Genomic DNA, 12,861 nt, shown 5'->3' on the forward strand with positions numbered 1-12,861 from the left:
ATTGCTATCTGAGGGGGGACTTCAAAACTGCTGTCTGAGGGGTAACTGCATCACTTCTGTCTGATGGGTAACTGCATTACTGCTGTCTGAGGGGTTTCTGCCTCACTACTGTTTGAGAGTTTACTGCACCACTGCTATCTGATGTAACAACTGAATCACTGCTATCTTAGAGGTAACTGCATCACTGCTGTCTGATGGGTAACTGCATCACTGCTGTACGAAGGGACTGCATCACTGCTGTCTGAGAGAGGACTGCATCACTGCCATCTGAGGGTTAACTGCATCACTGCTGCCTGAGGGGTGATTGCATCACTGCTATCTGAGGGTTAACTGCATCACTGCTGCCTGAGGGGTAACTGCATCATTGCTATCTGAGGGGGGACTTCAAAACTGCTGTCTGAGGGTTAACTGCATCACTGCTGCCTGAGGGGGGTGATTGCATCACTGCTATCTGAGGGTTAACTGCATCACTGCTGCCTGAGGGGTAACTGCATCATTGCTATCTGAGGGGGGACTTCAAAACTGCTGTCTTTGGGGTAACTGCATCACTTCTGTCTGATGGGTAACTGCATTACTGCTGTCTGAGGGGTTTCTGCCTCACTACTGTTTGAGAGTTTACTGCATCACTGCTGTCTGCGGGGTAACTGCATCACTGCTGTCTGAGAGGTGACCGCATCACTGCTGTCTGAGAGGTGACCGCATCATTACTGTCAGAGGGGTAACTGCATCACTGCTGTCTGAGAGGTAACAGCATCACTGTTGTCTGAGGGGTAACTGCATCACTGCTGTCTGAGGGGTTTCTGCCTCACTGCTGTCTGAGAGTTTACTGTATCACTGCTGTCTGAGGAGTGACTGCATCATTCCTGTCAGAGGGGTAACTGCCTCACTGCTGTCTGAGCTGTTACTACCTCACTTCTGTCTGAGGGATAACTGCCTCACTGCGGTCTGAGAGGTAACTTCGCTACTGCTGTCCGAGAGGTGCCACATCTACCAGAACAGTACTTGTAGCACTGTTGTTTGAGTGGTACCTGCACCTCTGATGCCCGCGAGGGATGTATGACGTTACAACGCATACTTTTACCACGCATACCATTACAACGCGGTATTTACAACGCATACCGTTACAACGCATAGCGCTTAGAGGTGCTGGATAGTGGTAAGTATAATTTTATATTCCAACTCCAGTCCCCGTGGACACTAGGGAAGGTGTTGGTTATAAAATTATACTTATTCCCTATCCTAGAGCGCCCCCCAGCGCAATGCGTTGTAATGGTATGCGTGGTAATGCCTGCGTTGTAGTGGTAGTGCGTGGTAAAAACTTCATTGTAAACGTTGTATACCGCCCGCGAGGTAAGTGCACCACTGCAGTAGATTTATAGCTGTTGTATCTCCTACTCAAACTCCATACTCCACAACATTTTCTCATTTTAATTACGCAGGAGTTGAACCATACACCCTTTTTTCATGTGGACTGTCTCAAAAGTATCACTTATCTTGGCTGTCCGTTCAGTCTGAGCCGGAAACAAGTTTAATCTAATTTTGACAGGACATAATAAGTCTAGCTCGGCACTTTGTGGCAGAAGATTGTCGGTGCCTGGCCTGTATTTGATCCTGGAATGCCTGCCGCCCAAAGGGTGGTAGGTTGAAGCATCCATGTCTTGACTTGACAAACATGTCTTGACCTGGGGGGTTTATTTTGTTTGCAGGAGAGAAGATAGGAAATAAACGGTGCCCTGTTAAAAAATCACCTGCTGTTTTAATTTTGTTTCCCAGCAGTGAGCCCGACTGCGTCCTTTCAGCTGCGGGCATTCTGATTGGCTCATAAGGCAGGAATTTGACTTATTTTGTACCCATGGGCTTCACGCGGTCAGTGGCGGATCCAGCTTGGCACACAAGGCTAACAAGCGTGTCAAGCGGATTAAATGTAGAAGCGAACAAATTGGAATACGAACATCACCAGTCTGGAGTCAATACATGGTTGTGTGTTTGTTTGTGACTGGGAGAAAAGGGACAAATAGTTGGGAAAGGTACACTAACCTGGCGAAACTGACTTTAGTTTTGTGTTTTGGTGCAGTAGTAGGAGCCAAGTACAGTGTTGATATATTTTTATTTTATTTCTGTGGGCACTGAAGGGATTCAGGCACTAGAGTTATTGTTATAGAGAGGATAAGTATGTATACATTTTCTATACCTGACTCCACGTCAACCTACTTTACGATATGGATATTGTCATGGTACATAGATTTGGAGTTAAGAAGAGTAGAGCCCCAATTCCCTCTGTGCACCTACTTTCGATATTATCTTCTCAATAGTTTGTTCAGTATGTTCTTGTCCGTTATATTCAAGAGTACAAACCCCCATGTTGTTGCAATCATTGCCTAGGCCTCACCACTGAAGAATGGCAATGCTTCTCCCATTTCGGCCACAAAATATAGAATCGGCTCCCTCAGTGTCTTCACCCATGCTTTAAAAAACCCTCAAAACCATAATCATCTCAAAAGGACACCATGTTGAATGATTCATCTATTCTGAATGGTGAGACTGGAGAGTGGTAGCATCAGGTCCGTCCCCCTGCTCCTTCTTTACAATCTCTACCTGTGAGCTGCTTGAGCAGGGCAGCATTCGTTTCCGGCCCCATGGAGAAGACATCTTTAGGAGGAGGTGACCCCTCTAAAAGACGTGGAAAGAGCAACCAGTGAGAAAGCGGGTTGTTCTTTCCCCCTTAAGCAGGCAGTGCGAACAAATTACACTGATATTTAACATCACAGGTGGTGGGTAGTGATGGGACAGGAAGTAGTGGTAGTGGATTTCTTCAGAAACAACAAAGTAACTTTCTCAATCCAGAAATTTCTAACTTGACAAAGCAAACACATAAACATTCCTGTATTTAATTTTTTCTTAAGGTGCAATTCCGCTCAATTCTCTTGCCCACAGAGACCACTGAGCTACCCCGTTATCTATGCCCAGTGGACTCAGAGTATTGAAGTGGACCCATAACCAGGCCCTGTGCCTGTGCCGAAGGACAAGCCCAGTGTTCTACGAGAAGAGCTATCAAGCTCTTTTCATAGAACACTGGGCTTGTCCTTCGGTTATTACCCTGGCCATTGGACTTTGCACTCTGCACTCAACATAACATCCCTAGAGGCTGCTGAGTGATTCCTTTGGTCATGGCAAGTGACTTCTGGCTGCATGGCACCTGCTGCTTAGCTTGCTCAGTATGGCCTTTGTCTTCGAACTTTGACCATCTCCAAGCCCTTACAATTAATTCCTGTAGAATCTAGCCTGTGTTTGAACACAAGTCAACAGATGTTTAAAGGGGCAGTTATTTGTGGCTTCAATTATATCGTACATGTCAGTGGTCTGTAATACATCAATGTCACACTATTTGTCCTTGAAGGGTGCCCATTCTGACTTTGGTGTGGCTTCATAGCGGTTTTAGTTGTCCTGTGACTTTCAACATGGCTTTGGGTTTACAGTCGTGGTCTGGTGTCTCTTTTTCAGCCTGTGATGATGGGTAAATAGGATTGTCCTATGATCATATTCTCGGTTAAGTGGCAATGTCTTATTCTTTGTACTGTGGATGAATGGCTTTGGAGATGAAGGGTTATGACCATAGGGCTTTGTCTATTGCTTTTTCATTTTGTTAATCGCTCGATATGACTATTGATGCAAGAAGTGTGTGACATTTTATAGTGGCGAGTAGTACTGGGTATTCTGAAAGATCATACTGCAGATCAAGGCCACATTGAAGGTATATTAGAAATTATTTTCAATGTGTTCTGTTTTGTCTTAGCGTGTGACAAATCACCTATAGACAGGCTGTTTTGAGCATGCTTATAACCAATTACATGACACATCTGTGCTGTTTGGATGAATGTGAGGTGGTCTTCCTAATGTGTTCTGTTGGACGTTCTGATTTTTTCCTGGTGGGTAGTGCCTCTGTGAGACTCATAATAACCATGTATATGGCATACCTGAGCTGTGTTGCGTTAATGAGAAGCGGTGTGGGTAATGTGTTCTGTTCAACCTTTCTGTGTTATTTTCCCGTGGTTGGTGCTTTTGAGAGGGGTCTACCAGCTAACCCTGTCTGTGTTGGAAGTCATTTACTCTGAAAACGTATGCATGAAAATATTTAGACTTAAGGTTTTTTAGTAACAGTGTGCAGATGGGATGCTGAAGAGCCCTTGTCTTCCATGTAAAGAGTTAAGGCAGCACTAACTTTGTGAAGTATCAGATATGCCTTGGCAGACACCTGTGGAAATTGCCTCGCTTGGAGCCTTCAGCCTGGACCTGCAGGTCCCTGTCCTCTCAGTAGGCCAAGCAAAGATCCAGGAGCCTGCTACTTCACTTTAAATGTGCTTTCATGTGGCCTAGAAGCGGAAGCTTGAAACATGTTTCTGCAACGCTGAACAGCAGCTTTTAATCGCGTCTAATGATACCATTCCATACTGACTTCTCCAGATGGGTTACATAGGATAATCCCTTCGGCAATCAGGAAGAATTGTAACTCAAAGCATGAAATGTGAAGGGGGATCAGTTGTCTCCACTAGCTGTATGGAAGGGGGAATATGTAAAAACACCAAGCTTTTTGTCAATGCTGTTGTGAAAAGGTCCAGTCTTAGTTTCAAGCTCATAACTTGGAGGGCCTTTTCACCCCTCCCCAATGGCTATTTACTAGTGGCAGCATATGTCCTCACAATCTCTTGTAATCCAAGGAGAATTTGCTCTGTGCTGTCCTATATAGGAAATTGAGAGGAGGGGTGTTGATTGAATTCCTATTAAGTACATCACGCCAGACACATGTCTAGCAATTATTGAATTGATAGCAGAAAAAATGAGTAACCCTTTTTTTCTCTTTTTTTCATTTAAAGGTCTACGCACAACGAGCTAGAAAAGAACCGGTAAGAACTTACCTAAATATAGATTTCCCAATGTAACTCGCATTATTTGTGCCACTTGTCATCTTTCTTCCTCTGGATTTCATATGTATATTGATTATTCCTGAAACATAACCCCAAAAGAACTGATTGAACCATCATTAACCGCTCCAAAACTTGTATCCAACAAAACACTAGGATGGCCGACTTGAGGTGCAGCTCTTGTGCGACTCTCCTCGCAAGGTGTTGCTAAGGTTTCAGGTTTCTGAGACACTTTGCTAGTATGTTTGCATCAGCTGAAGAACAGCAGCGCTTAAGCTATTCGTAAGTGTGGCCACAGGCTTGGAGGTATAAATGAAGCACGCAAGACTGGGTGTTTCCATGGTGTGTTGCTTCACACAGTCCAATGGCAATTGTCTTGGGAGGGAGAACGTTTATCTCTTGACAGCGTGATGAAGGGTGATGCCATTGCGTGGTTGTTTTTGTGGTTTTTGTAGTCACGTAGTTCTGTGCTTTAACCCCCATGACTAATGAAAACCAGAAGCATATTTAGGATGTATTGTAGTCGCTGTGTTACTGATCTTCCATTGCTCACTGTCCATACCATACCCCCACTTGGCTGAAATGTGTGATCGTGGGGAAAACACTTTTATCATCATGTGAATCAGTAGCCTTTGTTTTCCGGAATTGAGACCATGTAGAAACAATCTAAGGTATATCTTGAAGTTAGATCCTGAAATCTGACTATAGTATAAACATGGATTTTCATGTAGTACTAACCATGTAATCCAAGAGCACAAGCATACTTCACCAGTCCGTAATTCTGCAACATCAGCAATTGTGCAAAAATCTGGGTGATGCAGCATGACCCATTCTCAGTGAGCTTGTTCCTTCTCTGCAATGCTGTCCATCTTCGAATGGCCAAGCCATCCATAGTTGCTTCTCCAGGGAGAAAAGATTGGTGGATCCCGTTGTTCATGTCAGAATGCACTACCCTTGAGAGAGGGATTGGTTTCACAAGTCGATACCTCCATGGTCCTGCCACCAAACTTAAAATGTTGCTTTTTTGAATGGGAGGTCCTTCAGAAAGCATTTCCATTAGCAAGATATACTGAGAATCTACAAAGCTCAAAGCCCACCCCTCCGAAGTTCCAGCTGTAGGTGTGTTAAAAGATGTCTTCTGAGTGGGTTCGGTGTAGGTCTACTTACTTAGGCCCCCATTTCTTTTGTCCCACAGCTCATCAAACATCTGAAGATGTAATTCACAATAGGCTAGTTGGAAAAATCCAAAATGTGCTGTCCTTTAATTATCCAAATTTTCAAAGATCGCTAAAAAGTCATAGATTTCCTGGAGTATATACTCAAGTAAGATTTGTGGTTCGGTATTTTGCAGCAAGTGCAAATTCTGTAACTATAAATGTAACGCAAGTGTTAATTTTCATATGTAACTTTTTCTGGGTTTGGGAAAATGGATTTTCCCTTGGAGAAATCCCTTCTCTTACACCCCCACTTAACATGTGGTATTCCTTCTCCCATCCTGAAAACTCTCTCTTCCCTGTGACAGCAGAAAGTTTCTAGAAAACTCTGTGCAAAGCGTTATGTCAGTACTCACAAAACTGAATTTCTCTGCGTTTTCTGCTAGTAGAAGGTGGCTCACCCATAAATGCCCTACTCTTATCCCTGAATTAGCAAATGCAGAAATTCCTTCATACGGGTGACGTCCGCATTTGTAAGTTAACTTTCCAATCATAAAATTCCACCAATTCAAATTCTACAACTGAAGATTGAGATTTTGTCTTAAGAGACGTATGAACAAGAGCAAATACTTATACGCACATGTACTAAGTAGGGCACACATGCAGATAAATACGCACAAACTTATTTATGAAAGCACACAAACAGAAAGGTGTTTCTTCATACACATCTCCACCTTTATCGGCCTAGGCTAGACTCACATCAGCTCAGCGCCAGGACACCCTCCCGGGTGACTGTGCTCTACAGGTCTTTATAGCATAACATATGCACCCTTGTACCTATGCACACTCGTAGAAGTACTGACATATGTACATCGACACACAACATGCACAGAGCTGTGCTCAAACACACTCTCACACATAGAGATGTTAATGCACGCACGTGCAGATGTGCCCCCAAAACACGCACTTGCCTGTAGAGATGTACAAACAACAGACTCGTTCAGGACCACATAAACTTACACTGAGACACACACGTGCACACCAACTGCGTGCCTCTACCAGCACCACACATACGGAGGGGATTCAGAGTGGGGGAGGGCGGGTGCTGTGCAACAGACAAAGGGGGCTCGCCAGAATATTGAACAGGCCCCCAGATGGTGTCACCATTGTCAGAAAGATAAACTAAATCGCCTTTCAAAAGAGCCACGACGTGTTGGGGGAGGATGGCGTGAACATTTCATCATTGTTGCTTAAGAGCTGATTTCACCACATCCCCCGAGCAGGCGCACGTTTACGTGCTCGCTTTGTCACGTTAGAAATGTCACTGAGGCTAGAGATGCCTTGCTTTATTCTGTGCTTTTAGGATTGCTCATTTGGGGCGGTGTTTGTGTGTAATCTCACACCGGTTTAGTTTCGTCTACAGTCTCGTGTGCCTCGGGGTAGTGCGCTGTTGGCTGCTTTGTCTTGTGATCGACAGTGTTCGGTTCTCGTCTCGTTTCTATAATTGTGGTAAAAAAGAGCACTAAGGAATTTCGTTGTTTTACATGTCGTTTCATACCGAATGTTTGCCTTTTCTAGGCGCTGTAATTAATAGGCATCGCAGGTAACCAATTCCATGACACTCGATTTACCGACTTCAGGAGGATGGACGGCCGTGCTGGCTTTCCTTGAACTCAAACACTTGACCTACAGATCCCCGCATACGTCAGCAGAGAACCTTACCTCACGGAGGCACCTGTGTGCCGGTGCAGAGTCCACCCTGCAGACAGGGACCTCATTTGACATCGGTTTTCTTCCTGAATTGTGGCGAACCTTCCGTGTGCGTGCCTGGAATATATTCTCCATTAGTGCTGGATTACTGTGGCGACCTGGCTGCGGCTGGGCGAGGTCATTAGGGTGAAGGATGAGTAACCGGGCTAAATAAAGCTTGAGGAAATCTTTCAGGGCGGCTTCTCTCGGTGTGATGTTTTTGGGGTGTGTATGCTGGGAGCTTGTACAGCGTGTGCCTCTCAAATTCACGTGAAACTCGGGCCTACTGCAGTAGATAGATACACGTGGATAAGCAGTATACAACCGATGTTATGGACTCTTCTGCTCTGCCTTTCTTATTGAAATGAAATCACACCCGGGCAGTCCTTAACCATTTGGCGTCAAAATTCATGTTAATGTAGTCCTTCTTACCTGCTTGGATCGTCCCTTGACAGGACAGTGACGATGCCAGGTACTACAAACTCTCGTGGGGCCTGATGTTTGAGGGTAGTTAAGTTAAGCAGTGGCTGCCTCGGTGTGGCTTTTAGTGTCCCTGTAGGCTGCTTTCAGCCCTTGTGGTTCTAAGCATTCCTGACCTTTTTAGTTTTTGCTACTTTTGCTGCTCGGTACACTGCTCATTAACATGCAGCAGACTCTTGTTTTTCAATATAGAAAATCGAGCCAGCTGCCAACGGTGTCAGAAATGTGTGGTGTCACTTCCTGGACATTAATGGAAAGGGCATTTAATAGTATTTAATAGTCCTACCTTTTTTAATTGAGTCAGTTGTAACGTATGTAGCGTATAGACAGGCCTGTGCAATATTATGTGTCTTGGTCCAGCCTATCTCATAATTTCTAGACCAGAACCTCTGACATCATGTTTAACTCTTACTGTTGAGGTCAGAAATATCAATTAGTACTGCCCAATAGCCCTTCATGACCTGGTATTCTGCAATATGTGAAAATAGCAAACATGACGACTGTCTTAGCTGAGGGAATGTGTGATCAATTATGTGGCACCACCTCCCTCCAGTGATTTCACAGTTTGCCCTGGTGCCACCACACCTCTTGCAGTGGCCTGCAGTTGTCCTCAAGTAACATTACTTTGAGCCTACCAGCTTCCCGTCGTTGTCTTGTAAAGCCTTCTGTTTTATTGTCTTTAAGTCTCTAGTCAGTGTATCCTGATCACAAAATCCAGACTAGGCATCCTTGGTATTGTGCCACCCCTCCATTCGTCAGTGCCTGCGACAGTCTCCAAAGAAAATATTTGGGCCCTAGCAATTATTTATTCAGTTTCTTTTTCTTAACATATTAAGCACCGATTTTGGATACCTCCCTTCCATTGCTCAAAATTTACTTTTCCATGCAGACATCACTTGCCTCTAAGGGGGGAGACTGGGTTGCGTTGTAGGTCACCAGTTCATACTGGCTCTCTTTCCGAAAGAGAAATGCCAGTGGTAACTTGTAATGCACCCACCTGCGTAGACGAGGCATTGCCCCTTTATTAAGCTGCAAGCGCCTGTCTGTGGCGTGATGTTGACATTGAGAGCGACTGCATGGGCACGTCTGGTTCGTCATGGGAAAGATAAAAGCCTCTACTAATTGCTTTCGCGCTGCAGGCTGCTAGTTTTGCCTTTTTTCCCCATAATATTAGAGATCACTGTTTTTGACCCCACGGGTGTTATCTACTGCATTATCACAAAACCTATTATTTTCAAAATTGTCCACAGTTATGCGCCTGGTTCGAAGTTGTTTTTATTGTTTTCTTCTGCCAGGAGCCTGCCTGCGCGGCCTGTCTTAAATGGCATGCTTTTCAAGTTCTGGCACTAATAATAGGGGCAAGGGGAGCAGAGGCGGAAGGAAGCTTTGTCAGAACGAGGCAATCCGCCTACAATTACGAATCCGTATTCAAAAGCAGGTCGAGTGGGTTGGGAGCATGGCAAGTATTTCAACTTCCGGTTTAGGAAGCCACACGGCCATTTCCAAAATCCTCCGAACTCTCAGGAATCCATACCACAACGCGCTTTGCATGTTCAACCTTTTCCATGAAACTGACGTCCATCTTGCACGCTATAACCTAGCCTCAAGCTCCAACCCAGTCTGTTAAAGGTGGTGAATGTTAAACCTTTGTACAGTAACACGTTCAAATATGCCTATTTGAATACGCTTTCCTATTTGATGCTATATCATTGGTCATTTCTATAGCGCTGTCTCCTCCAGTTATTTGGCCTGTTGGCGCTTTAGGAATGGCAGGATGCAAAATTAAAAGGTCGGTGACCATGGAGACACGACAGCAAGGACCTGTAGAATATTTGCGGGTCGATATCGGCCTGCAGATATTTCTGAAGCGATAATAAGCTAAAGTTGAAAATCATGGCGGCGGGGCGGTGCAGGCTGGGATTCCCAGGCCCCGCACTGGCGGGGGCACAGAGCCTAATGTAGGTCATGTGCCGCCGCCAGAGCTGGGGGCTGCGCTGAGAGCCGGCGGTCTGCTTCGAGAGAGCCGAGGAAGGCCGCACTCTGGCGCGCTGCCAGGGGGAAGGCATGCTCAGCTCGGGTTGCACCCTTTGCTCCCTCCTCAAACTTAAAAGTTATTGTATATTTGTGTGTTTTTAACTAACGGCTACGTGCTCCTTAGAGGTATGAGAAAAGCCACTTGTATCCCCTCATTATTTTCCTCTCGAGTTGAGCAGGGTGGAAGGTTTCTAACCCAGGGTCGCCACCCACCCTACATTGTTTATATTCGCACGACATGGGGTGCACTAAGTGTATAGATTGCACTCAAGGCAACAGCAATGTTTACTGGTATAGCTCATCAAAACGCCATTGCAACATATATCGCGCTATATAAAACTTTATAAATAAATAAATATAACAATGTATAAAAGCCCCAAATGACACTTGAAAATACCTTAATATCCTTTTGTTAAAAGGCTAAGCTAAAAATATAAGAAAGGGGAAAAACATAGAAATGATTTGCGGTTGCCACCCCCCCTCCTTCCTTACCCCCCACCCCAACCACGAGAAGTTAATGATAGACAGATAAAGTTCATTTAAAAGCTTCCCGAATGTATGAAGCGACTGATGGATACAGCATTAGGTCAGTTCTACAGCACAAGGCTAAGGACATTTACACCGGACAACGTTAAAAGACCTAAAAAAGCTGCAGCTATTGTTTGCAAAGGGGAAGGGCTTTGAGGCAGAAATCATGAGGTGTAGTATGGTATCTTTGCTGTCTGTGCCTCAGTCACACAGCCCGGCCTGGTATTCAGTCGTATAACATTTAGACAGGTATCACTATGCACCTGAGTTCTTGCTGAATAATATCCAGATAAGGTTCACAAACTATCTGTGTTTTCTAGGACTGACAGTTTGATGTCTTGTATTGATAAGTGCTAAAATTAGCTTTACATTTTAGGTCCCAATTTTAATTGTATCTACAGATGTGCTGATGTGGAGCCCTTCCAAAGTTTCTCCAGACCTATCTCCTTTAATTACATTTTAACATGCGAAGCCAAGGCTCATTACAAGCTCCCGGGAAGGACACCACCTCTTCCAACACCTTACTCTAGGCTTCAGCATGAGTGTTTTGATAAAGTCTTAGCCAGTACAGTATGGGACAAAGTGCAGTTTAATCAGAAATGGAATGTAGGCCGAGCTCCAACCGAAATGGGGTCTGTGGGGTGCCTCAGTCTAAAGAGAGTGAGGATCTTAAAAATATATTTTCAATGCTCAGATCCACCTTGGTATTTATGCGACCCCATGTTTCTGTACTATATACAGCAGGTGATATGGCTTTTCTCCCGTGGATTTGTAAGATAGAACTGATCACCATACATTTGAGCTTTGTAATGTTAATGCTCAAACATTTTTTTTCTCACAGTAGTTTGTAAATTTGCAGATCAGTTGACACATTCCCTTCTTGGGCATAGTTAGAATTACACACTTTGGGAATGTCCACATTTAAGGATTTGCGATGGTTTAGAACATTGTTCAAAACAGACTGAGACATAATTGTAGAAATCTACAGCAGCCTGAATCCCCCATGTGTCCGTGATATGTTGGTGCCGCAGGAGGCAGAGGTGCATTCAGATCCCAGACGCCTTCATTACCTGGCCTCACAGATGATGAAAATATGCTAATTCAAGTTTATTTCCACAGGAGAGGTTTGCACCGCTCCCTACCCTTAACGGTATTTCAGTGTCACTGTTCTTGCTAGAGTCTCTGCTCAGAGCGTTCCTTGCCTCGACTCCTAGCTTTCTTTATAGATACCTCTGTCTTTCTAACCTGCCGCTCTTTCTGGAACCCTGCCCACCTGTTCACCGCTGCCCAGTCTGCCACATCAGTGTTGTCTCTTTTCTTTAATCTACTGCAAATGAACAATCACATGTGTGCTATCACTCTACCTGTATGTGAGTGTTGTGCAGAGCTGTCACCGTGTTTCTCAAACTACGTGCAGTGCTCCTGCTCCCTCCCAGTCCTAAGTTAAGTTAAGAGAAAGTAGTGGAACTTCTCGTAACAAAAATTGAACACATTATGTAGGTATTTATGGTAATCAGGTCATATAATTTTGTCTCAACAGTGGTGTCCCTTTGGTATAAATATTTCCTGGAAAAGGGAGGTTCTAGTTTCGTGTCAGCTTTGTCCAGTCTTGAACCGGTAGAGAAGCTGAGGGCTTTCAGATGCTGCCGAGCCTGTAGAGTACCAATGAGAAGCCATAAAGGCGGTTATTTAGTGGCAGGAAACCCCTTGGGGTGAAAGTGTGCTTTACAAATACACTTTCTCTGATGCAGAGTCAAACTTTAGCTTCATGAAACCTGTCCAGACATCGGGGCCTTGGTTACATGGAGTCATCATGTCACACCTGTATGATCGCTCTCCTCCCTGTGTTTCTCACTCTAACCAAGAGAAGCATTGGATCGTATAAAACCACAAGCTGGCCAATTTCACATACAAGTTGTAAATCTGTAGCCATAGATTTACATGTGCATGCGGGCGCAAATGTACAGATTTTTGCTATTTCCAATAATAGACTGGAA

At 44.6% G+C, this 12,861-nt stretch overlaps 1 protein-coding gene across 2 annotated transcripts in view; it reads left to right on the forward strand.

Annotated features, from left to right (window-relative positions):
• The window catches only part of MXI1 (MAX interactor 1, dimerization protein), a 126,311-nt gene that overhangs the window by 55,641 nt on the left and 57,809 nt on the right, over positions 1–12,861 (forward strand). For both annotated transcript variants that reach the window (XM_086922768.1, XM_086922769.1), the window contains exon 3: positions 4,872–4,901. In XM_086922768.1, coding sequence (XP_086778894.1) covers positions 4,872–4,901 — 30 coding nt within the window. The remainder of the gene's footprint in view (positions 1–4,871; positions 4,902–12,861) is intronic.

Source organism: Lissotriton vulgaris, chromosome 5 (assembly GCF_964263255.1).
Source record: "Lissotriton vulgaris chromosome 5, aLisVul1.2, whole genome shotgun sequence".
NCBI lineage: Eukaryota > Metazoa > Chordata > Amphibia > Caudata > Salamandridae > Lissotriton > Lissotriton vulgaris.